Genomic DNA, 25,860 nt, shown 5'->3' with positions numbered 1-25,860 from the left:
GCATTTCTGCAAGGCAGACCTTTCTGGTGACAGGTTGCCATGATGCTGCCTCACCTTGCTTGTTAAGAGCAGCACTGGGCCCTCAATAGCTCCCACCCCAGCACTGGTGCTTCAGCTAAGCACCACATGGCTTCCTATACTATGTCTGGGGGCTGTGGGAACCAGACAGACTTAGCTTTACTACAGTTAGTGTAAACTAAATATGTGGGAGGGTCTCCTCTGTGAAGCTCAAAAGCAATGAATGGCCTTCCCCCTTACCTACTCAGAGCTTATATGGTCTCACCATTAGTGCTTTTTGTTATCAGACACCAAGCTCAGAAGTAACATGGCCAACCAGGCAAGGCAACATAGGAAGGCAAGGCTCACATGGCTCGTGAAGTCCTGTGAAAATGTGGCATTGATGAGCAGTCTCAGTTTTGAAGGTTGTAGTGGCTGCTGCTTCCTCTGCCCTACATGCTTCACATGAGTATCTTAGTCTTCATGACCCTGGGAAGAGGGTGTTTTCTTTTCTCCAACCTGTGGAGTGTCAGTGTGCGTGCATTATTCTCTCTCCGTTCAGCAGATGACGGGGGACTGTGGTGCAGTACTTGCCGAGTGTACATGAAGCTTTGGGTTTGAGATCTCTAGGACGCATAAAGCCAAGTTTGGTGGTGCAAGGCCACAATCCTAGCACTGATGATGAGGCAGAAGGATCAGAAATTCAAAGCCACTCTTGGCTACTTTGAACCACAATGTGTTCGAAGCCAGCCTGGTCTCCACTGATACTCATTGATATTTCATAGCTTATGACTACAGAGATAGTTTGTATTTAGTGCAGAGGTCCCTTCTGGTCACGCATTTCCTCCAGACATGTTCCAGGTAGCACCATGCATTGCATCTGTGGTAACTGAAGCCACAGTCCTTGGCACAACTGCCTGGAGTGGCAGCATACCTCCAGGCACTGGAGAGGAGTGGCCTGGGCAAGTCAGAATAAGACCAGAAGTTTCTAAAGCAACAGGCCCCTAGGGGCTTACATTAGCAGTCTGCTGAGCCCAGTTGTGTTTAGTGTCCAGTTTGGAGTGAGACAGGAGCTTTGTGCTGTTTGGGGCTCTCCTTACCATTATGTCCGCCCATCCTCCAGTGCCTGCAGTTCCTTGTTGGGTAGCCATTTTTATAAGTTGGATTCCCTTGAGAGGTACTGGCAGTTTCAAGTCCTGGGTTAGTTTGTGGCTTCAAACCAAGCAGTGGGCGAGGGTTTTGTAGGCTGGCTGTTGAGCCACTCTTATGATGTGCTTGAAGTTTCTAAGAAATGAGTTATACTTGAATACTGTCCTGGGGGTTGGGTCCTTGTGCTGTCTTACTTTAGAACAGTTCAAGCTTTCTCCTTATTCATGTAGTGAAGATGGCATGATTCAGCAGCAGTGTTTATTGAGTACCTGTCATGCTGTGGACTATGCTGATGGCCAGAGCAAGTTACCACAGTAGGCCCAGAAGCATATGTTATCTCTGGCTTCCAGATCAAAAAATTGGCTTGGAGAGTTGAATGGCTTGCAGAGATCACACAGTGTGATAGTTTGGATTGCCAGGGTCTCTGAGTTACATCCATGGAATACCAGCTTCTAAGCATGTGTTTAACATGTAGAAGCTCTGTGAAAACAAACAGAAAAGATAAAAGGATTCTGGCTCCTCTGTGTCCACACTGAGAGTATTTGTGATTTTCAGTTAGAGATCATTCATGAGTTTAGCCTGAGAATTTGGGGTACTGGGTGCTGACTACAAGTGGATAGTGTTTGGGCCTTTCTCTTTGACGTGTCTTCATGTCAAAGGGCCTTAGGGCTTCTGCTCAGGTCTCAGTTGTGCTACTTTCTGCTCTGTGTCCTGGGCACAACAGTCTGTCTTGATTTTCTTCCTTTTGAAGTAAAAATCTGGTCAGTGCCACCAACCAGTCACACCTAGCCACTTACCTATGAACAAAACAGTTCCTGCTTTTGGAGGAACCTATGACAGAAAGATAGCAAGGAATTACAATGGCTTAGCTGTGCTGGCTCATGCCTTTCAGGACTGTCACAGTTGTAAGGCTAGCCTTGGATACTGCTCATGATTTATAAGAAACCCAAACAGACCACAGTGAATTTACAGCATGTGAACAGGAGTGGAAGAAGGGCCTATGCCTGCCAAGGAGAAGGTCAGGAGAGCATGTTGGAAGGAGTCTTGCTGTCTCCCTGGGGATGAGGGTGCCACTGGGTGGATTATGTGATATCATCCCTGTACAGCTGATGTGAGTGACAGAAATTTTCAGATTCTAGTTGCTGGTGTTTGACAGGAAGCTTTTTTCTGATCCATGTGGCTCTCAAGGAAAACTGCCGTTTCAGATACAAAGATGGGATCATCTCCATTGGCTCTGTCCCGCCTTCAGGGCCTGTGGTAGTCTGGAGTCCTGAAATGAACAGTCTCTTTCTTGAGACCTGAACAAACATGAGCTGTGAAGACTGCTACCTGAGTACCTCAGAGCCTCTTTTCTCCTGCAGGTCTTACAGCACATGAAGGCCGTGCAGGCAGATCAGGAACGAGAGCGGCAGCGCCGGCTGGAAGTGGAGCGAGGTGGGTGGCCCTTCTCCTAGTTGTCTTCCCTGTCCTTAATCAGTGAGGAGGAGCAGGATCTATATCAGGGTGCTGGAGAGGCAGGGTTGTGGGGCTAAGGCAGTAGAGTAGTTACCCCTCCCCCCATTATCTGATAGCTTTCTTCATCCAGGCTTCTCCACAGACAAGCAACTGCTTTTCATGCCTCTGCTCTGAGGTGGCCATCTTCTGATAGTGAAAAAGACACCTTTAACATGGCTGGAGCCACATGTGGGCACACACTATAATCCCAGTACTTGGCAGGCTGAGCAGGACGATCACTGAATTTAAGGGTAGCCTGGGCTATAAATATAAAGCAAAACCCTCATCTCAGAAAACAAAAATCAAAATAAACAAAGAACCAATCAAAAACCCAAATAAACCCCCACAAATAAAACAAATCACTAAAGTAGACCCATCCCCCTTTCATCCCCCTCAGTAGGAAACCTTCCCTATGGTAGGAAGCCATCTGGAGTTTTCAGGCCTGAGGTAGAACAGATGTCCATGAATGTTGCTGTTCTCAGTCTGTTTGCTGGTCCTCCGTGTGATTCTTCATCATTCTGTGGAACCACAGTCCCTCTGGCTTGTCTTCACAGTTACACCTTCTTTGTGGAACTGCCTTCCACCTCTCAGCTCGGGATCTTTTTGAAACAGTATGTTTAAAATTCTTTCTTGGCTTTCCATTGACTTTAGAATGGCATCCCAAGGTAATGAGGTGGCCAGCAGGCCTACTGTGTCCAAGGCCAGTCACAGGCAAGCATGACATTAAGTTAGCCTTGTACATACTTTCTTAAGCAGCATATAGACTGCAACTTGGTCGATGATTTGCCGGGACACACTCACTACAGTACCAGAACAGCCACGGCTATATAGAGAAATCCTATCTCAAAAAAAACTAGACCGAACCAAACCAAAACCAAAGAACTCAACTCCAACAGCAATAACAAAAAGGCCATGGGGTTCGGGTGGAGATTAGAAGGTGAAAGCAGACCTGGGAGACACTGAGAGGGATTGGGATGAATATGATCAAAGAATTAATAAAGAATATAATTAAAGAAATAATAAAAATTATGTATTGAAATGTAGCCCTGGCTAGAACTCACTATGTAGGTCATGCTGGCCTCAAACTCACAAAGATCTGCCTGCTTCTGTCTCTGAAATGCTGGGATTAAAGTTATGTGCCACCATGCATGTCCTAAAAATATTATTTTTCCAAAAAAGCAAACATAGACTGGAGAGATGGCTCAGGGTTACGAGCACTGGCTGCCCTTCTGGAGGAGCTGAGTTCCATTCCCAGCACCTTGTGGTGGCTCACAACCATTCAGTTCCAGGGGACCTGACACCTCTCTGGCTTCTATAGGCATTGCATGTATACAGTGCACACACATACATGCAGACAAAACACCTATGTACATAAACTAAAACTAACCTTTAAAACTGTAAGAAAGCAAGCAAACAATGCAGCCATTAGAATTTGCCCTGTCCTCTCCCTTCTGCATCTTGGCACTCAGTAATCTTGAGTTACTGGCTGGCTTCTAAGCTGTGGTAGGAGAAAGGACTTGTCCAGAATTGACTCCAGCCAGTCCCTGAGCTCACCGTGCCTGAGTTACAACTCTCTTTGGTGGTTCATGGCTGCAATGACAGGACAGCCGACTCCTGTTGTGTCCACTCCTTGCCAGTACCAGGTCCCTGGAGACCTTGTTGCCTTTATTTTATATATGTGAGTACACTGTTGCTATCTTCAGTCATACCAGAAGAGGGCATCAGATCCCATTACAGATGGTTGTGAGCCACCATGTGGTTGCTGGGAATTGAACTCAGGACCTCTGGAAGAGCAGTCAGTGCTCTTAACCGCTGAGCCATCTCTGCAGCTCCAAGGGAAGCTACTGTCTTGATGGTGCTACTTTTCAGCTCCATGTGGATTCCCTCGGTTCTCAAGCCCTAAAAGAGCATTCAACCACCATTTTGTGGTATTCTGATTTTGCAAACATGGTTTTCAGACTTATAAATGGCTAATTTGAAAATGCATTTTTAGAACCCAATAATTTAGCAGTTGGATACTTCATGTAAACACACATGCGCTGTAAAGCCAACCGTAGCAAATCTTGTGTTGAGTAAAATCTTTCTGACCTAAGTTGGTATAACTCTTTAGAAAGACACTGCACTGCCTGTAACCTGACATGAGCTCACCTCGCCATCCTCCTCCTGTTCCACGTTCATCCCGTATTATTAATGCCTGTTCTATATCTTCCTTTATGACTAAGTTCTGGAAGATTCTGCCTTCTGTGTACTTTTGATCTTTTTGGGGGGAACAGGAGATGCTCTCCTGTTGCTAACTCCCAGTTTATGTTATGATCCCCCACCCTCAGCCTTCTAATTAGTTACTGTGTGCACCAACAGTACACATGCGGTGGAGGTAAGAGGACAGCTTGTGGGAGGCCGCTCCCTTCTATGTGGGACCTATGCATAAAACAGGTCACCGGGCTTGAGGGCAGGCGCCTTTCCCTACTTAGCCATCTTGCCAGCCTACCCATACCTTTCTTAGGTTCCCTTGAATTACACCCATAGCCAAAAGTCTCTTAATAAGCTTCAGCAAACCCTGAAAGAAACATTGTTTTTAAGGGAAACTTACTTGGCCTAAGCTGGCCAAGTACTCTCTGTGTAGCTGAGGGTGGCCTGAAGCAGGTGGTCCTCTTCCTCAGCTTCCTGAGTGCTGGAAGTATATTTTTCATACAGATTTTCCTTATATAGCCCAAAGTAGCCTATAACTCAATCCTACACACACGATCAGCAACTCTTCCACCCTGAGTGCTCGGATTATAGAGGCGCGCTGCAGTCCTGAATCCTCCTCTAGTTTCTGTGTGATCCACGGCGTAAGGGAGAAGGCAGATGAAGGTATCCCTTAACCACTCAGGCAGACAGGCTGCTGCGGGTGCGTGTGCGTGTGCGTGTGCGTGTGTGTGTGTGTAGTCAAAGTCTGCATGTCATGTTGTAGAGGCAGAGAAGAAGCGGGAGGCCAAGCAGCAAGCTAAGGAAGCAAAGGAGCGCGAGCTGCGGAAGCGGGAGAAGGCGGAGGAGAAGGAGCGCCGGCGAAAGGAGTACGATGCTCAGAAAGCCTCCAAGCGGGAGCAGGAGAAGAAGCCTAAGAAGGAAGCAAATCAGGCCCCAAGTAAGTTTGCCTGCCATTGTCAGGGCGCCGCAGGGCTGGAGTGACAGTCTGTGTCTCTGTGCCTATTGATCCTTGCCTTGAGCAAGTGACTGTTGTCACCTCTGCTTGTCTGTTGAAGGTGGGCTTAGATCCGTTTGGCAGGTGAAGAATAAGTGAGAAAGCCCTCATAGCTCTTACCTAAAGTGGGCGTGGCGGTACTAGCAAGGTAGAGGCGGGAAGACTACTGCATTCAAGGCCAGCTTGGTCTACATGTCAGATTCCAGGACAGCTGGACAGACAGTAAGACCCTGTTTCTAAAACAAACAAAACCCAATTCCCTTTGCCCTTTTCAACCTAAAAATGTCAGGTTTTTGTCATTATAAATGTAATGTAGGAAGCTAGGCGTGTGACATATTTGTAACCTTGAAGTAGAGGCAGGAGGGATAAATTTGAGGTCAGGAGCTGGAGAGATGGCTCAGTGGTTGAGAGCATTAACTGCTCTTTCAGAGGTCCTGAGTACAGTTCCCAGCAACCACATGGTGGTTCACAACCATCTATGATGAAATCTGGTACCCTCTTCTGACATGCAGACATGTAAGCAGAATACTGTGTGCAAAATAAATAAATAAATAAATAAATAAATAAATGTTTAAAAAAATGAGGTCAGGCTCTGGGCTGTAGTGAGAACTGACCTTAGAAAACAGCAGTCACCTATGATTATGCTTATCACTGATTGCATTTATAATGTGTGTGCCTTTGCCTGAATTTGCTTTTTGAAAACTGATCTTGAACTGTAGCCTAGGCTAGCTTTCAGTTTGTGGACCTCTTGCTTGAGCCTCTAGAGTGTTGGGATTATAGGCATGAGATACCACAACTGGCAGGTCTTTTCTTTTTTTAGAGACTTGCATTATTTTGCCAAAGACTTTGTGTATACATCCCCACTCCCAGCCCCCTTTGGAGACAGCTGCACTATAGCCCAGACTGTCCTCAGACTTCCTGTGTTGCTTCAGGCTCCCGAATGTTAGGATTACAGACCTGTGCCACGATGCCTAGTTTATACATATTATATAATAGTGACATTTGTGATATTGGTAATGTGGACCCATCTCCCCAAGTGAGTAGCAATCTATCCCTTTTGGACACCCCTGATGAACACCTCCTGTGATTGTGAAGATCCCAAATCATCTCCCTGTTACCAAAGAGAATGGAAGACCATGAGGACTGAGCTACAGGACAAAAGCAGAATGAACACACCCACTACCCACCCACCCACCCCACCCCACTTTTTTTTTTTTTTTTTTTTTTTTTTTTTTGGTTTATCTAAACAGTTTCTTTATATCTCCCTGCCTGTCCTGGAACTCACTTTGTAGACCAGGCTGGCTTTGAACTCAGACATCTACTTATGTTTGCTTCCCAAGTGCTGAGATTAAAGGTGTGTGACTGTGCCACCCACCACCACCGCCCAGCCAGAATCCCATTTTCAAATGTAGTCCTTGGAGACCGTGGGAAAGACTGTTCTGCTTCTGAATACGAGAGGATTTAGCTCTCATTTAGATGTTCCTAAACTGTCTGCTCAGGGCTTGAGAAGGAAGTGGATCTGCATGGACTGACTGTAGAACTGCTCTCCACAAATTGACTTATTCTGTCCCTCCAGAATCGAAGTCTGGCTCTCGCCCTCGCAAGCCACCACCCCGAAAACATACTCGCTCCTGGGCTGTGCTGAAAGTGTTGCTGCTGCTGCTGCTGCTGTGTGTAGCAGGAGGGCTGGTTGTATGTCGGGTGACAGGGTTGCAGCAGCAGCCCCTCTGCACCAGCGTGAACACCATCTACGACAATGCCGTCCAGGGCCTGCGTCATCATGAGATCCTCCAGTGGGTCCTCCAGACCGACTCCCAGCAGTGAGCTCGTCCTCAGCACCCGCTGCCTCCCAGCCTTGGAGCTTGGATTCCTATGGAATTGGGTTCTGCTGGACACAACCTCTTTTTAGCATCAGACCTACCTGCCATCATCAAATGGCTGCTGATTGGTACTTGAGATCTCCCCTTTGTAGGACTTCTCTGTTCCTTAGTCAGGGTTCCCTGGTGGAATGAGGAGAAATGGAGAGGGGGGAGGAAGAGTTACCTGCATGCCTAAAGGAATAGGCTTAGGGGTGGGGAGAGAGAAGGCATAGGCTTTTCTAGTTATGCAAAGCTGTGTAAGGCAAGGCTCCTTTCTACTAAATGGTCAGCTGTCACTACATTTATACTTTTGTATGTCACAGACCCTTTCTTTCATTCTTCCCTGGGTAACCAGGACAGATCAGGGCAGTGTGTTACTGGGGACTAGGGGACTAGGATACTTAGGTAAATCCAGCCTAAGCTGAGAGCGTGAAGTAATGCATTTCCTTAAAGATCGCAGTCGTCAAACATTTTAGCAGTGTCCAAAATGTCTGGCTGTGAACTACGTTCACTGCCATTGGTCCAGTGTAACACTTTGAGGCAGGAGGTGCCTTCCATGATTTACTTGCCGACAGTGTTCAAGCTAGTCTAAGGCACAACCCAGTTCTCACTCCAGTTTTCTTCCTTTCCTTTATGTCATTTGGCCTCTTTCATAATACCCAAGAGGATAAACTCACACTAGAGTTTCTCAGCTGAAGTGAATCTCTCATAATCGACAGTCATACCACCCACAAATAGATCTCAGACCATCAGGGTCCTGGGAAACTAACTTCTGTGGAATTTTGCCTCAACTTTAGTGGCTTCCACAAAATGGCAGCAGGCTGGGCTCCTTGCCTCAATTTTAGAGCATTAACTCTGTGGTGGCCTGGAAGCAGAGCAGATCTCTGCACAGCCTTACCGTGACTGTTCTACTAGCACTTGGTGTGATGAAATACCTCAAAGGCAGCCTAGAAACCTGACTTCACAGACACAGGTTTAGAGTTGATTCTGGACCTGTAACAAAAGGGAAGGAAGGAATAGAACAGTGGGAGCCAAAGGGAAACAGTCACACGGTGGCGGTGGCAGTGGCGCTGCAGAGTGATACATAACTAAACATTAGCACAAACCAGGGCAGCAGCGCCCACCCCCCTGCTGCTACAGGAAAGCATTCTCCCCTTTCCCTGTCTCTTCACAACAGCTGCATGAAGGGATCAGAAACAACTATGTCGGTGCTTATTTGCTAAAATCTCCCAGTTGCAAGCTCTTCCCTCGAGGAGCATGGACCTGTCTCAGTTCAGACAGTGTAGCCCTAGTGGCCCATCTGGATAGGTCTGCCACTCAAAACTGTCCTGACACTGGAAGAAAGGCCTTTGTTTTTTTCCTCCCCAGATAGTTCTGCCATGTAGGTCTACACCCTATTCAGCATCACTACACATTCCTTTTGTCTTCCTCCAAGCTCCAGAGCCATTGGTACAAATGCTTTATTGAGACAAAATACATACTACATATGGTGACATCATGAAAACAGAAGTCAGCCTCGTCATAGTTCCCTGGCTGGTTGAGGCAGCTCAGTGGCTGGGCATAGTCGAGCCAACCCGCAGGCAAGAGTTCACTCTGACTTCGAGATTTGATGCTTATTTCTTGGATTTCTACAATTATTAAATCCGTGTCTGAGTGGTCTGCGTTTCTCCTGTGTGCTGAGGATCAACTGGGCCGGGGTGGGATGGCTGTCAATGGCATCTTGCTTGCTGGGAGAGGAACAGTAAATGCTGGTGGAGGTAGATTCAAGTGTCTCAGCCTTCTGTTCCCAGAGATGGAAGACTTGATCCCTAGCTGTACCTAGGAGGTACTTCCGGCCCCTCTGCTGTCAGGTGCCATGCTGTCCTGCCAAGGTGGGATATCAGTCAACACTGTCTAAGATGAGATCTGGTTGTACTGTAGTCATTTGAAGGTAGATCCGCCTGGATAATTCTGGCCCAACACGGCGGGAGGTGGCTGTCACACCTTCCCCACGTCGTACCTGTATGTCAGCCAGCAGATTCTGGCGTTCTTGCTCAGAAAAACACCGTTGATAAGCCTGGAAATGATAAATGGCCTCTTAATACCATACCACCCATGGCCATCCCTTGGTTAGGATGGTAGATATAGGATAGGAGGGTAGAAAGGTCAAGTTCAGGCAGGAGAACCTGGCCTTTCGCAGGCTAGCCAACCCACACTGCTGCTTATATATTCTTGGCCCCTCAATAAAACTATCCTCAAGGATGTCTGGAGGGCAAGGCCACCCATAGCAGCTTACCTGCACCAGAAGCTGTGGTGAGGGATAGGCATCCACAATAGCACTGGCCATTTCTGAGCTGACTCGGTTCAACTGCTGAATCTGCCTCCTCCAGATCAGTGCAAGTCCCCTACCAGACCCATCCACTTTCAGCCCTCCAGCCCAGTCTTTCTCCAGGAAGAAGGAAAAGTTGCCTTGATCCCGGAGCTTCCTAAAAAGCATTGGGCCAGTTTGAGTCTCTTTGTTCTCAAGCATAGTTTTGGTTGCAGGTTCCTTTACACATTGCATTTAGTGGAGCTGGAGAGATGATGGCCCAGCAGTTAAGAGCCCTGACTGCTTTTCTAAGAGTACCATATTTGGTTCCAGCACTCACTACCACCTTGCTCCATTTTCAGAGGATCTGATGCCCTCTTTTGCCCCCAGGCACTGCATACACATTGTGTACAAACACATGCAGGTAAAATACCCAAACACACAAAAAGAAGAAAATAAAATTGCATGGGGCCTGAGGGCATAATTGAGTAGGTAAAGTGCTTGGTGCATCTATAACCGGAGCCTACGGTGAGATGGGATGTGGAGACAGAATCTCTGAAAGCACAGGCTAATTATTCCTACGTAAGCAGTGGCAGAGAAGCCTGCATCCTCCAGTAAGGACCTGCACCCAGGGTTACTGTCTATACTGTCTATACTCTCACAGGAGTGCATACACACACAAAAAGGTTAGAAAACAACCCCTTCATCTAGTCCTTTTTATTAGAGAAGGTATTGATGTCATCGTGTGTGTGTGTGTGTGTGTGTTTAGGTAATTTGGATTTCAGGTTCTCACTTGCTGGGAGCTTAAAACAACTCAATCTCAGGTCTTAGTTCCTTTAATATAAAATAAAACAGGTTTCCTCTGAGGTCCCTTAGTTTTTAATTCTGACTAGGTTCACTGAAGATTTGATCTGAGTGAATTCTGGTAACACAGCATCAACTTATAGAATATACTTGCATCTGCATTAAAAAAAATATTTTTATAAAGGGTTGTATTAGAGGCCTTTTTTAAAAAAAGATTTATTTTCATTTTAATGCTATGTATATGAATGTTTGCCTTCTTGTATATATGTGCATCGCTTCTGACCTCACAGGCCAGCAGAGGGTGTTAAAGCCCTTAAAAATGGAGTTACGAACAGTTGTGAACTACCGTGTGGGTGCTAGGAACAATCTGAGTCCTGTGCAAGAGCAGCACGTATTCTTAACCACTGACCATCTCTCCAGCCCCCTAGACTTGAGGCTCTTGCTCTGAATCTCCAACATAAGATTGGCTTCTGCCTCAAAAGACACACTGGGCTACTGGCAGAGTTTAGGAGAAAGGCATATTTTTTTTCTGGCAGCAAGAACCAAGGGAAAGGTAAGACCTGGTATGAAGGGAGACTTGGCAGGTCACTCACTTGAAGGGTGCTTCAGCCACAGACTTTGTAAATGCACACGTAAAGTCAGCCAGCTCTTTCCAGCTCTGCACGATCCGAGCCTGGGCTTCTGTATATAGCTGCAGATCCACCAGTGCCTAGAAACCCAAAAGCAACAATGGGCTGGAAGAGTGAATGGACTGATTGGAAGTCATCTCCATGTTTACTGAACCTCCATACTCAGCCTCTTGACTCCATTTATCCAGTTTTCTTACGCAGTCTAAGGCAGACAGCAGTGCTAGTGAGCCTTTTATTCCGTCTCGGAGACCTACCTAGATAACCAGTGAGCACTCACCTGAGCAGGGCTACAGGAAGTCCTTACCTCTTCCATGTCTACCCTGGACACCATGAGCCTTGTGCTAGACTCTTGTCTCTGCTGATGCTTCTCTTTGGCCTTTTTATTTGCCGTTCCTGATTTCCTTCTCAGGGGATTCTGAGCCCTGGAGCAGAGGGGAAAATCAGAAGAATAGCCCCAAACTGAGCCCAGGCAGAAGTGTCGCAGGACAACTAACCAGCATATCCCACTGCTTCTCAGGGACACCATCTTGCAGAATGCCTTGTAGCCAGGGTGAATAAGCTTCCCCCTTGATAACCTATGAGCTGTCCCTTTAAGGCCTCGATCTTTGGGGCACATCCATACCTGAAGCATTTCTCCTGGTCCACAATCACCAGTGACAGTGCTTTGCCTGTCCTTGCTGTGACATCAGTTACAAAGCCCCGAAGTGTCTCCTTTCCTCTCTCAGTGCTGCCAGGACTTCCCTACATGAAGTGGCAGAAAGGGCATTAACACTGGCTCCTCAGGTAGAGGCTGGCACCGTTCCATGCATGACCCCACACACCTGCTTTAAGTTGTAGACCATGGACATGAAGACCTCTGCCAGGACCAACACCAGGATTGTTGGCTCTTCCACCCAGTCATCTCCATCCTGCCAAGACCAGAACACAGCACAGGAAGGTCAGCAGGCGTTATTCCTGTGGGTGAGCTGTATCTTCTGGGTGAATGGCTCTATGTACTATCCTTAAATGAAGTCATGGTGGCAAGAAAAACCATCTGTGATCCTAGCTAGCCTTCCCCCTCAACTGGCTCGCTCATCTCAAAGTCAAACTAGGAACAGGATGGGCCAGATAATCAGTGGCTAAAAGTACTTGCCACATAAAACTGGTGACCGGAGTTCAACACCTGGATCAATACCACATAAAGGTAGAAGGAGAAATGTGGTATCACAAACTTGTTCACTGATCTATATACAACTGTGATCCATTTTTTTTTTAAAAGCCAGGAGTCATGGCACACACCTTTAATCCCAGCTTTTAGGAGGTTTAGGTAGGTAGATCTCTGTAAGGTCAAGGCCAGCCTGGCCTAAATAAGAGAGTTCCAGGGAAGCCAGAGCCACACAGTGAGCCCCTGTCTCAAAAAATAAGTAAATAAAGTTAAAAACAACAAGAAGAAAAGATTGCCAGGCACTTGGGAGGCAGAGGCAGATGGTTCTGAGTTTGAGGCCAGTCAGGGCTACATAGAGAGATCCTGTCTAAGAAGAAGAAAAAAAAAAAAAAACAGGAAAAAAGAAAAAAAAAGAACAAAAGATAAGAAGAGAAAGAAAGAAAGAAGGAAAGAAAGAAAGAAAAGAGAGAAGGGGGGAAAAAAAGAAAGGAAATGGTGCTGGGTGTGGGTTTGCCTAGCATACATGAGGCCCTGAGATCTGTCCCAAACAAGGGAAAAAAGGTAAAAAGAAAATTGTCAGAGTGAGGGTTCAGTCAAAGCCAGGATGCTTCAGGGCCAAGCACCCCACAGCAAGAGTTGTGAGGAGTGACTGGGAGCAGACTTGTGCAGTTTTCTTATGGTCCCTACAACCCTACACAAGACTCCTAACACAACAGGGTGCAGGTGGAGGAGCTCTGGGGTCAAGTTCCAGCTGTGACCTGAACCAAGTGGCCAACTTTTCTGATCTCCTTTCTCTACCTGTGAAGTGTGGAGATTTCAGCCTTCAGGACAACTGTGACACAAACATGACAGAACGTGTGATGTCTTCACAGACAAACCTCTCTATGAATATAAGGGGTTTGTTGCTTGTTTTTGAGACAGGGTCTGACTATGTAGTGAGATCACTAGTCTAGTCACTATATAAACCACACTGGTCTATACAGACTCACAGAGACCCACTTGCCTCTGCCTGCCAAGTGCTGGGATTAAAGGCGTGTGCCACTATGCCCAACTACGGACACAGTGTTGCTAATAACACAGGTTAAATGTATAGGTGACTGTCCTGTTATTGAGAAAGTTATGAGGGCCAGAAACAAACATCTCAATGTTTCATTTCTAAACTCTTGAGTGGTAGAGTGGCTGGATTCAAAGAGGAGGAATGGTATGAACAGTTAGTATAGTAATGTGGGGAGCTCAGGCTGGAGGCTGATTATGTGCTGTGAGCCTACTAGATGCTGGTGCCAGATTACCTCATTTAGCCCCTCTAGTAGGGGAAAGGGATGTTACCAGTTACCTCACACTGCAACAGGCAACTGAAGCACAAAGGCACGTGATAAACTGCGGAGTCCAGCAGTCAAGCCTCGGGACCAGGACATCCCAAAGCCCAGTCAAGGGAACTAGGGACTTCACGTACATTCTCTTCCTGTCCCATTCCGCTTAGGCTATGTCTAGACATTACTTGATCCCCAGACCCTTGGGCTCTCAACTAGGAACCTGCGTGGTAAACTGGAGGGAAAGAAAATGAACTCCGAGTGCTTATATTTCCCAGGGTTCCTCATAACAGTGCCGCCGGTTGTTCACTATACCTACACCACAGGGCGGCCCACAGCATCTCTGAAGTTGACCCTCCTCTCTACTCTTCTGGATTCTGCTAACCACTTCCTCTCCATGTGCCTCCAGACTTGGGGAGAGTGACAGCCATGCCACTGAGTCTTCGCCAGGGGCAATGCAGCGGCTTATGCTGAGTGCTACCGGGTGAAGGGGAAGAAGACCTTTCAGCCGGAAGCTCGTACCTCTACCAGCTCTGTCCTCCTCCTCCAAGTGATACTTTGAGGTACGGCCTGAGCTTCAATCACGCAGCTGCACTCCATGGCCTGCAGTGCTCCCAGGAGCTGGCCCCCACCTTCCATCTGTAAAAGCACTGCAATAGATAGGAAAGGAGTGGTCATGGAGGAGTCCGGGACAGACATCTGGGCTCAGGGGACGCTGGAGTCTGGGAGGACCTGGATCCAGCACCACCACGATGTGCTTCAGGCATTCCTCCGGCCTCTGGGCTTTGAGCCTCTTGACCATCTCTGCCTTCTTTTTTCTTTCATGCTGTCTTGGGGTGTTTTCCTTCCTGCTTGCCTGTCCCGGCCGCCAGCCTCCCTGAGAGTCTCTGCTCTGGGCTGTCTGAATGTGCTTGGTTCTCTTCTTGGGTAGAGGGAGGTCAGGATTTGTTCTGGTGACCGCCAGCTTCCTGCAGGTAGCCTGGTAGGCTGGAAGCTGATGGCACTGATTGTCTGAGAGAGGGTCCTTGTCATCTGCTGGACTCTTCTCTAAGGCACCGCGGAGAGAAACATCAGGAATCTTTGGCCATGGTTGCTTTTTCCAGTCACACGATGCACTTGCATTATTCTGGCGAGCCAATCCTGTTTTAAGTGGGGAGCTGGAGTGCTCAGGGCTCAGCTGCTTGGTCGTCAGAAGCCTACATGTGATCCTCTCAGCCAGGGGGACAAATCCATCCTCATCCTCACTGCTGCTTAGCACTCTGACTGGCCGTGCTCGTGGGGGAGCTTCAGCTGCACTGGGGGCACGTGGTGGATCATTCAAGCCTGGTGATGGAGGACAGGAGGCCTCAGAATCTGAGGTGATAACCACTATGTCCTTCTCTCTCTGAGGTGGATTCCTGTCAGTTGAAGATGGTTCCTTCTTCAGAAAGGCAAATGTGGGCAGTTCCTCAGATTCACTCTCCGTGGAAAGCAGAGAGAGGGATAACCTTCTTAGAGCCATTAGAGCTATCAGCTTAATTGCCTAAAAGGAAAGATGAGACACACATGAGACTATTGAAGCTGGTCCACTAGACATGTTCATGAGGCCAAGCCTTATGAAGATAAATGTGTTCAGGGAATCAGAGAAATAGGAACATGCTCCAACACATTCAATCTGGAACTCAAGCTGGCCACACTGATACACTTCCAGGTTATCTGCTTCAAAACCTTTAGAGGTCATGAAGAGTTATAATAGTTACTGTTGGAAAACTTTAATGGGAATACTAACAAAAACTCAATGCTCTCCCCTTGCTGATCCTGCATTTGACAGAGCTTTCTGTTTTGTCTTTCTGAGACAGTCTGATGTAGATCAGGCTACCTCTGAACTCACACAGCTGAGAAGGAGTGTGAGTTCCAGATCCCTCTGCCTTGCACCAACACCGGCTGGGATCACACGTGTGCACAATAATTCTTGATTTAACATGGTGATCATTTAGAAAAAAACATTAAAAATTTTCTGTGTGTGTGTGTGTGTGGGGGGGACATATACATGCCCATATGTGGCAATCGGAGGATTACTTCCAGGGAGTTGGTTCTTTCCTTCCACAGTGTGAGTCCTGGGGATTGAACCCAGGTCATAAGGTTTGGCAGCAGGCACCTTTACCAGTTGAGTCTGATCTCACTGGACCCCCTAACATGGAGATCAAAAACAAAAATAAGAAACAAAAACCATGCTGGTGCTGGAGAGCCAGCTCAGCAGTTGAGTTTATACTGCTCTTGGAGAGACCCAAGTGCAGTTCCCGGCATCCATCCACACTGGACACTTCTCACAACTGCCTGTAAGCCCAGCTCCAGGAGACCCAATGCCCTCTTCTGGCCTCCAAATCCATATAAAATAAAAATAAATGAATTTTTAAAATAAATAAATAAAAAACATAGGTAAATAAGATGCCACAGTGAGCAGACACATGTCACCTAGTCGGATTTCAATTCTTAAAATCTACACAGTGGAATGCATGCCTGTGCACACACGCATGTGCACTCATAGGCACACACCAAAAAAAAAAAAAAAAAAAAAAAAAAAAAACTTACAATTCACATAAATAGTGTATATAAATAGTGTATACTACCTTTTTTTTTTTTTTTGGTTTTTCGAGACAGGGTTTCTCTGTGTAGCCCTGGGACTCACTCTGTAGATCAGGCTGGCCTCGAGCTCAGAAATCCGCCTGCCTCTGCCTCCCAAGTGCTGGGATTAAAGGCGTGCGCCACCACCGCCCAGCGTGTATATATAGTTTAGGCATTGGAGTAACAGTGGTAGAGTGCTTGCTTAGCATGTACAGAGCCATGTTGGGAGCCGACTTTAGTAGAAAGCGGCTAGATCAACTTTGCAGCCATCTGGAACCATATACCCTGATAAAAGACTTGGTTTTCAAAAGCCTATAACAGCTGAAGCACACTCTGATAAATATATTGTTTATCCCACATAGCTTGTTTTACTGTTTAGTGACCTCAGCTGTATGGTGCACGTGATAAAGTGTTTTCACCTGTGTTCTCCTGCTTGCATATATAAATACCTCAGAATTCCCTTCAATGAGAGAGACTTGAGAAAATAGAAGAGACTGAATCACACCCTGTCTTGTCTCCATTCTTCACATCTCTTGCCCCAAGAGCCCCTTTCTCTCTCTTGACCAGAACACTTAGCTCCAAAAGCGTTGAGACAAAAGTGTTGAGGCAAAATGTGGGCCTCAACATTAGTGGCGCCCGAACAGGGACTCCAGTAAGCGGGATACAGTGGAAGACACCCTGCGCTGGAAAACCAGTCCGACTGACAGAGCCTCAGCCTTTGAACTCCAGTAAGCGGTCATCCTCACTCCTGCGCTAGAGAACCAGTCGACTGACTGAGCTGGCTGAATTCAGAAGTGAAACAAAGGTGATTACATAGTAACAAAAACGGGACAAGAAATAAGTAAATAAAAACAGATGAAAAAAAATTTAAAGATACAAGGAATAAATTACAGGCTGCTCTGAGTCAAGAGAGCCAAACAGATAGATAAAGGTTATAATAACAAAAACGGGACAAGAAAAAAATAAACAGAAACAGATGAAAAAAGTTTTAAAGATACAAAGAATAAATTACAGGCTACTCTGAGTCAAGAGAGCCAAACAGATAAATAAATAAAGGTTATAATAACGAAAATGAGACAAGAAATAAGTAAATAAAAACAAATGAAAAAGACTTTAAAGACGCGAAAAATAAATAAAAGGCTGCTCTAGACAGAGCTAAACAGAATGATAATGTTAATTGATTTAACTTTCAAAATGGGTGTGATTCTGAGTTATATAGTTATATTTTTCTAGATAAAAACTCAATGTAAAGGTTTTTCTGGTTACTGGCTTAAGGAAAGACTAATTTAAAAAAAAAGGTTTTTCTATGAGTTTTCTGATGAGGTCATTAAGATAATAGTTATGTCTTCCAAAATTATATAGATCAGACATGACAGAGATAGGCCTCCAGAACACTAGATTTCAGAAAATCAAAATAATTATCTTGATACTAAAACTTGTTTTGAGATTTATATATTACAAAATACACAGCCTTGGTGAATGAATCTTCTTATCACCTACATGTTCACTGATGCCCTGGACTTCCAGCTAGATACAGTTAAGACAGACTTCAGATGCTTATCAATTTACCCTTCCCCTCATCCCTCTTCTAATATCTCAACGCCCATGTTCAGCTTAAAGAAGTTAATGAAGAATCAGCGCCCCAATTCCCTGGACTTGGGGACTGAGGTGGTTAATATTAGGCTGTCTTAATCTATATAATTGTTACTAAGCTGATACAAAATTCAAAGATTTCATTGATATAATTTTTTCTATTCAAAATTTGTGGGTACAAGGCTTAGACCTTTTACTTCTCCAACAGGGGAAGTTGTGTGTTGCCTTAAAGAGTGTTGCTTTTATACCAACTATTTAGACATTAAGTCTCTTGTCTCTTGGGTTGATGTGGTTCAACTAACTGATGGCTTTTATACGACAACAGATAGATGCTATTCAAATGAAACCCATACAGGTCCAATATTACAGGCTAGAAACAGGGGACTCTTAAACCTCTGTCATCAAGACAGACGAGGATTAACCCCTAACTTACGGGCTAAGCCAGATAGCCAATGACGGATAAGAGAGCATATCGAGACCCTTGCCCCTAAAATAAGGGAGGCCTCACCATCTTAAGTGAAGCTGGGGTCCTTTGTTCCAACCTAGGACAGACACGGTTTCCATAAATTTTCCCAACCTTCCCTTTTGAAAAAAAATTAAAAAGAGGGACCTGTTGGGAGCCGACTTTAGTAGAAAGCGGCTAGATCAACTTTGCAGCCATCTGGAACCATATACCCTGATAAAAGACTTGGTTTTCAAAAGCCTATAACAACTAAAGCACACTCTGATAAATATATTGTTTATCCCACATAGCTTGTTTTACTGTTTAGTGACCTCAGCTATATGGTGCACGTGATAAAGTGTTTTCACCTGTGTTCTCCTGCTTACATATATAAATACCTCAGAATTCCCTTCAATGAGAGAGACTTGAAAAAATAGAAGAAACTGAATCACACCCTGTCTTGTCTCCATTCTTCACATCTCTTGCCCCAAGAGCCCCTTTCTCTCTCTTGACCAGAACACTTAGCTCCAAAAGCGTTGAGACAAAAGTGTTGAGACAAAATGTGGGCCTCAACAGAGCCATACATGGGTTTTAACCCCCAGCATTACAATTAACAGACACACAAATAAATCATTCATTCAGACTAATGGGATTTAGTATATTTGTGTTGTGTAATCGTTACCATCATCTTATTCCAGGATGTCTCTGTCACCACAAAAAGAAATCCTATATAAATTGGGCATGCTGGTGCACAACTGCAATCCCACCTCTTAAGAGGCTATAGAGGGGGAATATTTTGAGTTCAAGACCTGCCTATATGATATAGTAAGACTTCTCAAAAGCAAGAGTAATGCTATAACCATTTTAAAACACATTTTAAATTTTAAAAATTAAAAAAAATATTCTTTCCCTCTACCAGCACCTAAAAACAAATTAAGATCCATTGTCTCTATATTTCATAAAAGCACACAGTATGTGCCTTTGGTGACCGGTGTCTTTCATGGTCATCCTTTCAGGGTCCTTCTGTGGCTATACTATGCACCAGTACTGTCTCGTTTTTATAGCTGAATAATATTCTATTGTGTGGCTATGCCACATTTTGTTTAAGCATCAATTGCTTGATGAACAGCCTGCTTCCCTTTCTTGGCTATTATGGATATTGCTGCTACAAACATTCACGTACAAGTATTTTGAATGGGTATGTTTTCATGGTTCTCTTGTGTGTACACTGAAGTCGGCCTGGAATTGCTGGGTTATACGACAAAAGTCATTCTTTCATCAAATAATTAGTGACTGTAGGTTGTAGCCCAGCATCATCACTGCAGTCTTCTTGGATCTCGGTTTAACATAATACCAATAACTCAGGTTTGTAAGGAATTAAATGAAATTGTGCATTTATAACCAAATGAGCATAGAATCTGGCTGAGCCTCACCCTAGTCCCTCCCTAGGGACCTTGGTGTGGCTCCTGGAGTGGGACAAACGTCCGTGCCGGCCACACTCCTCTCCTCTGAGGCCCACGGTCCATTGCAGAAGCCCTGGGGATCCCAGCCACAAACCCCAAGAGATCTGCGCTCACCTGCTATCGCTCCCGCCACTCTTTGAATTGTACGCAGGACCCGGAAGTAGATCTATCCCGGTAGCGGAAGCAGACTTCCCAGCCTGGAAGTGAATGTGAAGCAAAGATGGCGGCGGCACTTACGCTGAGGACGCGGGTAGCAGGTAGCTCAGCACTGTGGCTGTTTTGGGGTGAAACATTAGGGAGGCTGGGAGATGGAAACTGGAGCCCATGGTGAACCCTAGATACCGGGAAGGAGTGTGAGGCTTGGGACCTTTGGTGGTCCCGTGATCACGTGACACGTGGTGGGCGGTGCTTGCGAGGGTGGCAGTGCGGGATAAAAGCTTGTTGGTGGGTAGTTACTCCAAACGCCTTGTCCCTTCTAGTCTTATGTGGCTCCCTTTGTATATGAAGACTAAGTTCAAAAAATTGAATCGAGTCATTCAGGATTTAGCTTTTTTCCTTTTCTCACTTTTGAGGTAGGTTCTCACTGTGTAGGTTGCTGTCTTAGTGCTAGTATTTCAGGTGTCTGTGACCGCGACCAACGCTTGGGTCTGATGAGATACTGTTCAGAGTGTCAGCATACACTTGATTTCTAACGCCTCGTAAGTTCAGCCAATAAACACGCGAGTAACTTAGTTGTCATCATGAATAGTGTTGTCAAGGGTCTTAGATTAGGGGATCAAGGAAGTCTCTTGAAGAGATAACAATTAAGACCTAAAAGAGACAGACCCAACCAACCCTGTGTAGACAGAAGGCAAGAAAGTGACTTGATCCAGTTTTACATTTTGAGGAGCCAATTAAGAGGAGGCAGGCTGGGTGTAAATAAATAAATGAGAATGAAGCCAGGTGGGACAAGGAATGGTGGTACCTGTAATCCCAGCACTTAAGAGCCTGAGGCAGGAGTGTGTGATCCAAGGCCAGTCTGGGTCACAGTCTCAAAAGCTATAAATAAATAAATAAATATAATTAATTAATTAATTAATTAACCTATACAGAAAACCATCTGAAAAACTCGATATAGGATAATTTGGCCAAGATATTAGCGGTGATGGTAGAGAACCTGGAGGGTAGTGGGTTAATGTGACATCTGTTTGTTCTGAAGATAGATTCCATAAATCTTACTGCTCTGTACAATGAGGGAAGAGAAGTAATCTGTAGATTCTTGTTTTTCACAAGAGCAGACATTTATGAATGAAATAATGTAGGCAAAGCAAAATGTCAGTCACCGGTAAGTCAGAGAATGAAACCAGGAAGTGCATGCCTGTAACCTCAGGTTATAAGTGAGGTATAGACCTGAGGATTGCAAGTTCAAGGCCTGTGTGGGATACAGGAGAGGGGGGAGGGGATTAAAGTTAGGAAGATCTCCTTCCATTGCTGGACATTGAACATTTCTCCTAAGTTCTTTTTTGTGATGTTTGTTTTGAGACACTGTATCACTATGTAGCCCTGGCTGTCTGAGAACTCACTCTGTAGACCAGACTGGCCTTGATGTCACAGAGATCTGCCTGCCTCTGCCTCCCAAGTGCTAGGATCAAAGGCTGGTGTGTGCTACCATACCCTGCCTGCTCTGTGAGTTCTTATCTCTAGTCTTATATCCCAGAAACTTTCTGTTGTCATGGGAATTTGAGAAGCCTAAGTAACCGGTACTATGAACTTATGCTCCAAATACCCATAAAGCATCTCTAAATGTGCTGATACTAGATCCTAAGATCCTATAACTATGTCTAGAGACCTAAAACAGACAGCCAACCCCCCATGTTAACCTGAATTTCATTTTATGTGTATGAATGTTTTTTCTGTGTGTATATATGCATACCATGAGTTATACTGGGTACCAGCAGAGGTAAGAAAAGGCCATTGGATCCCCTGGAAGTGGAGTTGCAGATGGCTGTGAACCACTACAAAAGCGCTAGAAACTGAACCATGGCCCTCTGCAAGAGCCACTGCTGCTAACCTCTGGGCCATCTCTCCGGCCCCATTAGCATACACTTTAGATAATGCTCTTTTAAAAGTATTTGCATTTAATTTTTGAGAATTCCATTTATGTATTCAGTGTATTTTGATCATCTCTACCCCCTTCAACGCCCACCCCCACCCCACATCATTAATCCTTTTAAAATAAATGTTGAGCCCTTTGGGATGATGAGTGGAGAGGTCAGATTACAGCTAATCTTAGTTGGGCATCTGCTTATGGGCTCTGAGAAGAAAAGTCCTCTCTGAAATGGCTAGTTTCCTGAGGGAGCCACCCTCTGATGGGCTGCCCTTTTGGTGTTCACTGGGTCAGTGAATAGCTAAGACACTGGTAACTGAGGCTGAAGCAGAAGGCCTGCATGTCTCGTAGTCTTGGGCAGGAAACTGAATCTTTGAAGCAGGCTGCTGTCTGGTGTCCACTTCATCTGGTTCTGTGCTGTTTGTTTCTGCTCAGCTGGACTGAATGTGTCAGGAGCCAGAACACAGACTGTTTTCTCTTATTTATGCTCACTGCCTGCTCTCCCTGATATACACACCACCGTCACTACCACCACCACCACCCACCCCACCTCCCCATACCATGCTTACCTCTGGGCCAATTCCACGGATGAATTGCTCCCTACCAGGCATTCCCTGAACACCACATACTTAGCATTTCTGTTCCTTTCACACATCTTTCATTTTTCCTCATCTCCCTTGCTGCTTCTCAGCTTAGCAAATGGTCCATAGAGACAAAGAGAGCGCATCGTATTTGGGAGCCTCTCTGAGCAGCGCTTCTGCTTTCTCTGCAGTGACAGCCCTCCTGAGTCCCACAGCACCGACGGCACTTGCTGTCAGACACGCATCCAAGAAGACAGGTGGCAGCTCTAAGAACCTTGGTGGGAAGTCACGAGGCAAACACTATGGCATCAAGAAAATGGAAGGTGAGGGTGTGCCTTCGTTTCTGCTTTCCACCCGCATCCTACAGTGCTGCCTTGCCCTTTCTTAGAAGAGCTGAAATGCCACTCAGGTGCCTCACTCACCTGTGTCTCTGCAGTTCACTGTAGCACTTGTCCCCACATTAAAGGGGTAGTGAGACCGAGGGAGGAGCAGGAGCCCCAGTGAGTTGCAGTTTCTTAGCCATGCAACCAAAAAAGAATCTGCTGGATGGGGTCAGGCGCTATTTATGTAGGACCATCTTGGAGGTCCATCCAGAAGCAGGCTTGGGAGTTCGTGGGAACCCTTGGGCTGTCATGACTTCTCAGCATTTTTCTGGGCTTCTGTGAATACTGGCACAGAGTTGGCTCACTGTGGACTTCTCTTTTAGGTCACTATGTTCACGCTGGCAACATCCTTGGCACCCAGCGTCAGTTTAGATGGCACCCAGGCGCCCACGTGAGTTGTTCTATGCCCTCTCCCCTTTTCTTGTCTTTCCTAGGGCAGCCCTTTCATGCACATGTCTTGTGTCTTCACCCTCTCCCTATGAGGTAGATGTCACCTCTGTTTTATAGTTGAAATGCCAGAGGCTCAGAGAGTAGTGCAACACTAGTTAAAGCTGAGATTGCCTACCATCAGGTCATAGCATGCCCTGGGTCTCATTTTTCTCCTCTATAGAAAATGAAAGAAAGTTAAATAAAATGATGTATGAGCACTTGCAGCTGCCTGAGGACGTAGAAATGATATGGTTTAAATACAGTTATCTTCTGAAAGTGCTGTACTTCTTACAGATACATGTATATTTTGGGTTTTGTTTTTTTATCCATTTATAATTTTAATAGACATTTCCCCTTTTATGACTCCAAAGGAAGAAATATTTTTATTCAGCCAGAATTAGATTCAGTGAATATTTTTCCTTCCCTTAAAAACAACATCAAATGGGCATGGTGGGGTACACTTTTATTCCCAGCACTTGGGGAGGCAGAGGCAGGCAGAGCTCTGGACAACATGGTCTACAGAGCAAGTTTCAGGACAGCCAGGGCTATACAGAGAGACCCTGTCTCAAAAAAGAAAGAAAGAAAAAAAATTAGAGGGGCGCAGAGAAAGCTCAGCAGTTAAAAGCACCTGGGTTCAATTCCTAGCACCCATGTACTGATTTACAGCCACCAGTAACTCCAGTTCTAGGGCTCTGACACCCTCTTCTGTCTTTGATGGTAGCAGACATGCAAGCAGTACACAGACATGCATTCAGGCAAAACACCTATGAACATAAAATTAAGATTGTAAACATCAAAGACAAGTATAGTGGTGCATGCCTTTCAACTCAGCACTCAGAAGTCAGAGACGGGCAGGCATTCCCAGCCAACATATTGAGGTCCGGGCCAGCCAGAACTACATAGTAAGACAATAGGCCCCCAGGGGGGAAGGGGGAAGATATTGGATGTGAATTCTTTACTAAAATAATGACAGTGGAGGCTGATTTGGGCTAAGTATGTTCCACGTTCTCCATGATGCTGAAGATGGCCCTATGAGGTACTGAGTTTATCCTCAGTTTGCAGACATAGGAAAGTAACTGCCTAAATCACTGGGTATTTAGCAGTGCTGGGATCTGAGCCATGTTCCTGTTTTGTTGTTGATTTAGAAAGGGTTTCATCATGTTGCCCTTGAAGGCCTTGAATGCTCCATCCTCCTGCCACAGACTCGTGAGTGCTGGGGGACAGTGGTGTGCCACCACTGCTGGCTTCAGACTCATGCTTTTCATCAGAGAGACACAAACAGTAAGGGACTAGTTGTGTAAGAGTGACATATATCTATTTGTTTGTTTTTGAGACAAGGTCTTGCTAAGTATCTCCGGCTGGTTTGGAACTTTCCATGTATCTCATGGTTTCCATGGTTTTAATATTGCAGCGATCCCCTTTATAAGCTTGGCGAACATTGCAGCCATGTGCCATGATGCATAGCTTGCTTTTTCTCCTTTTTTTTTTTTTTTTTTTTTTTTTTTTTTCCTTTAAGAAAAGAGTGTTGGATTGTTTGGAGCTGGAGTTACAGGCAGTTGTGAGCTGCTGTGTGGGTGCTGGGAACCCACTTGGGTCCTCTGGAAGAGCAGCAAGTTTTCTAGCCATGGAGTCATCTCTCTGGGCCCTCAAGTTTTTACCATACATCTAATTTCAAGTTGTAAAAGAAAAAAAGTATAGGCAAAAAATTTAAAATCTGTATTAAATATACGATTTATTATAATGCTTAACTATATTATTAGTTTGTAAGTGTAAGCAAAGCATGCTGTCAGGAGTAGCGATTTGTGGCACCTTTGTGTGAGCCTGGCTTGGGGATCTGTCCACTGTAGCTTCTGAGCAGCTGTGCTGATGTTATTGCTGTTAGCAGTCTAGGATGGTTTTCTTTTCCTTCCTCTCTTACTGAGTTGGTGAAGGAACAGAGGCAAGGAAGTGCCACGCAGTGGGAAAGAGAAACCTGAGAGGGGCCTCTCAGAGCCTGCCCCTCTGCTCTAAGCTTCATTCTGAAGGAGAAATGTGGCAGAAGGCCTAGGGACAGACCAGCTGTCTTCCTCCAGCTGACCAGGTCTGTGTGTTGCAGGTGGGACTTGGGAAGAACAAGTGCCTGTATGCCCTGGAGGAGGGGGTGGTCCGCTACACGAAGGAAGTCTACGTGCCCAATCCCAAAAACTCGGAGGCTGTGAGTCTGGTCACTAGTCTGCCTAAGGGTGCTGTGCTCTACAAGACTTTTGTCCACGTGGTTCCTGCCAAACCTGAGGGAACCTTCAAACTAGTAGACATGCTTTGAAGTCCTGTTGAGACCACTGGATGGAGACTGGAGCCCAGGTCACAGGAGCAAGTGATGGTGGAAGTCAAGGGTCAGGGTGAGGACAAGATCTCCACAGAAGAGGCTGAAGAGATGGCTCAG

The 25,860-nt window shown here is 45.7% G+C and overlaps 3 protein-coding genes across 3 annotated transcripts in view; 2 read left to right on the top strand and 1 right to left on the bottom strand.

Annotated features, from left to right (window-relative positions):
• Lrrc59 (leucine rich repeat containing 59) overlaps positions 1-9,342 on the top strand; it is a 15,850-nt gene extending 6,508 nt beyond the window's left edge. Inside the window, exons 5-7 of the mRNA XM_034507186.2 lie at positions 2,508-2,580; positions 5,594-5,767; positions 7,401-9,342. Of these exons, the coding sequence (XP_034363077.1) occupies positions 2,508-2,580; positions 5,594-5,767; positions 7,401-7,648 (495 nt within the window). The 3' untranslated portion in view covers positions 7,649-9,342. The remainder of the gene's footprint in view (positions 1-2,507; positions 2,581-5,593; positions 5,768-7,400) is intronic.
• On the bottom strand, positions 9,185-20,178 carry Eme1 (essential meiotic structure-specific endonuclease 1). The gene is made up of 9 exons (XM_034507185.2): positions 20,074-20,178; positions 14,590-15,379; positions 14,380-14,507; positions 12,225-12,311; positions 12,026-12,144; positions 11,708-11,825; positions 11,368-11,483; positions 9,959-10,148; positions 9,185-9,739 (listed from the first exon to the last, which is right to left on the bottom strand). The coding sequence occupies exons 2-9, from the start codon at positions 15,356-15,358 to the stop codon at positions 9,563-9,565; spliced, it is 1,704 nt and encodes a 567-aa protein (XP_034363076.1). The 5' UTR covers positions 15,359-15,379; positions 20,074-20,178; the 3' UTR covers positions 9,185-9,562.
• On the top strand, positions 20,126-25,860 carry Mrpl27 (mitochondrial ribosomal protein L27). The gene is made up of 4 exons (XM_034507184.2): positions 20,126-20,216; positions 22,818-22,949; positions 23,333-23,400; positions 25,534-25,860. Exons 1-4 carry the CDS (start codon positions 20,180-20,182, stop codon positions 25,738-25,740), a joined length of 444 nt encoding a protein of 147 aa, XP_034363075.1. The 5' UTR covers positions 20,126-20,179; the 3' UTR covers positions 25,741-25,860.

Source organism: Arvicanthis niloticus, chromosome 6 (genome assembly GCF_011762505.2).
Source record: "Arvicanthis niloticus isolate mArvNil1 chromosome 6, mArvNil1.pat.X, whole genome shotgun sequence".
Lineage (NCBI taxonomy): Eukaryota > Metazoa > Chordata > Mammalia > Rodentia > Muridae > Arvicanthis > Arvicanthis niloticus.
The sequence above is the reverse complement of the archived record's forward strand: the minus strand, read 5'-3'. Positions and strand labels throughout refer to the sequence as shown.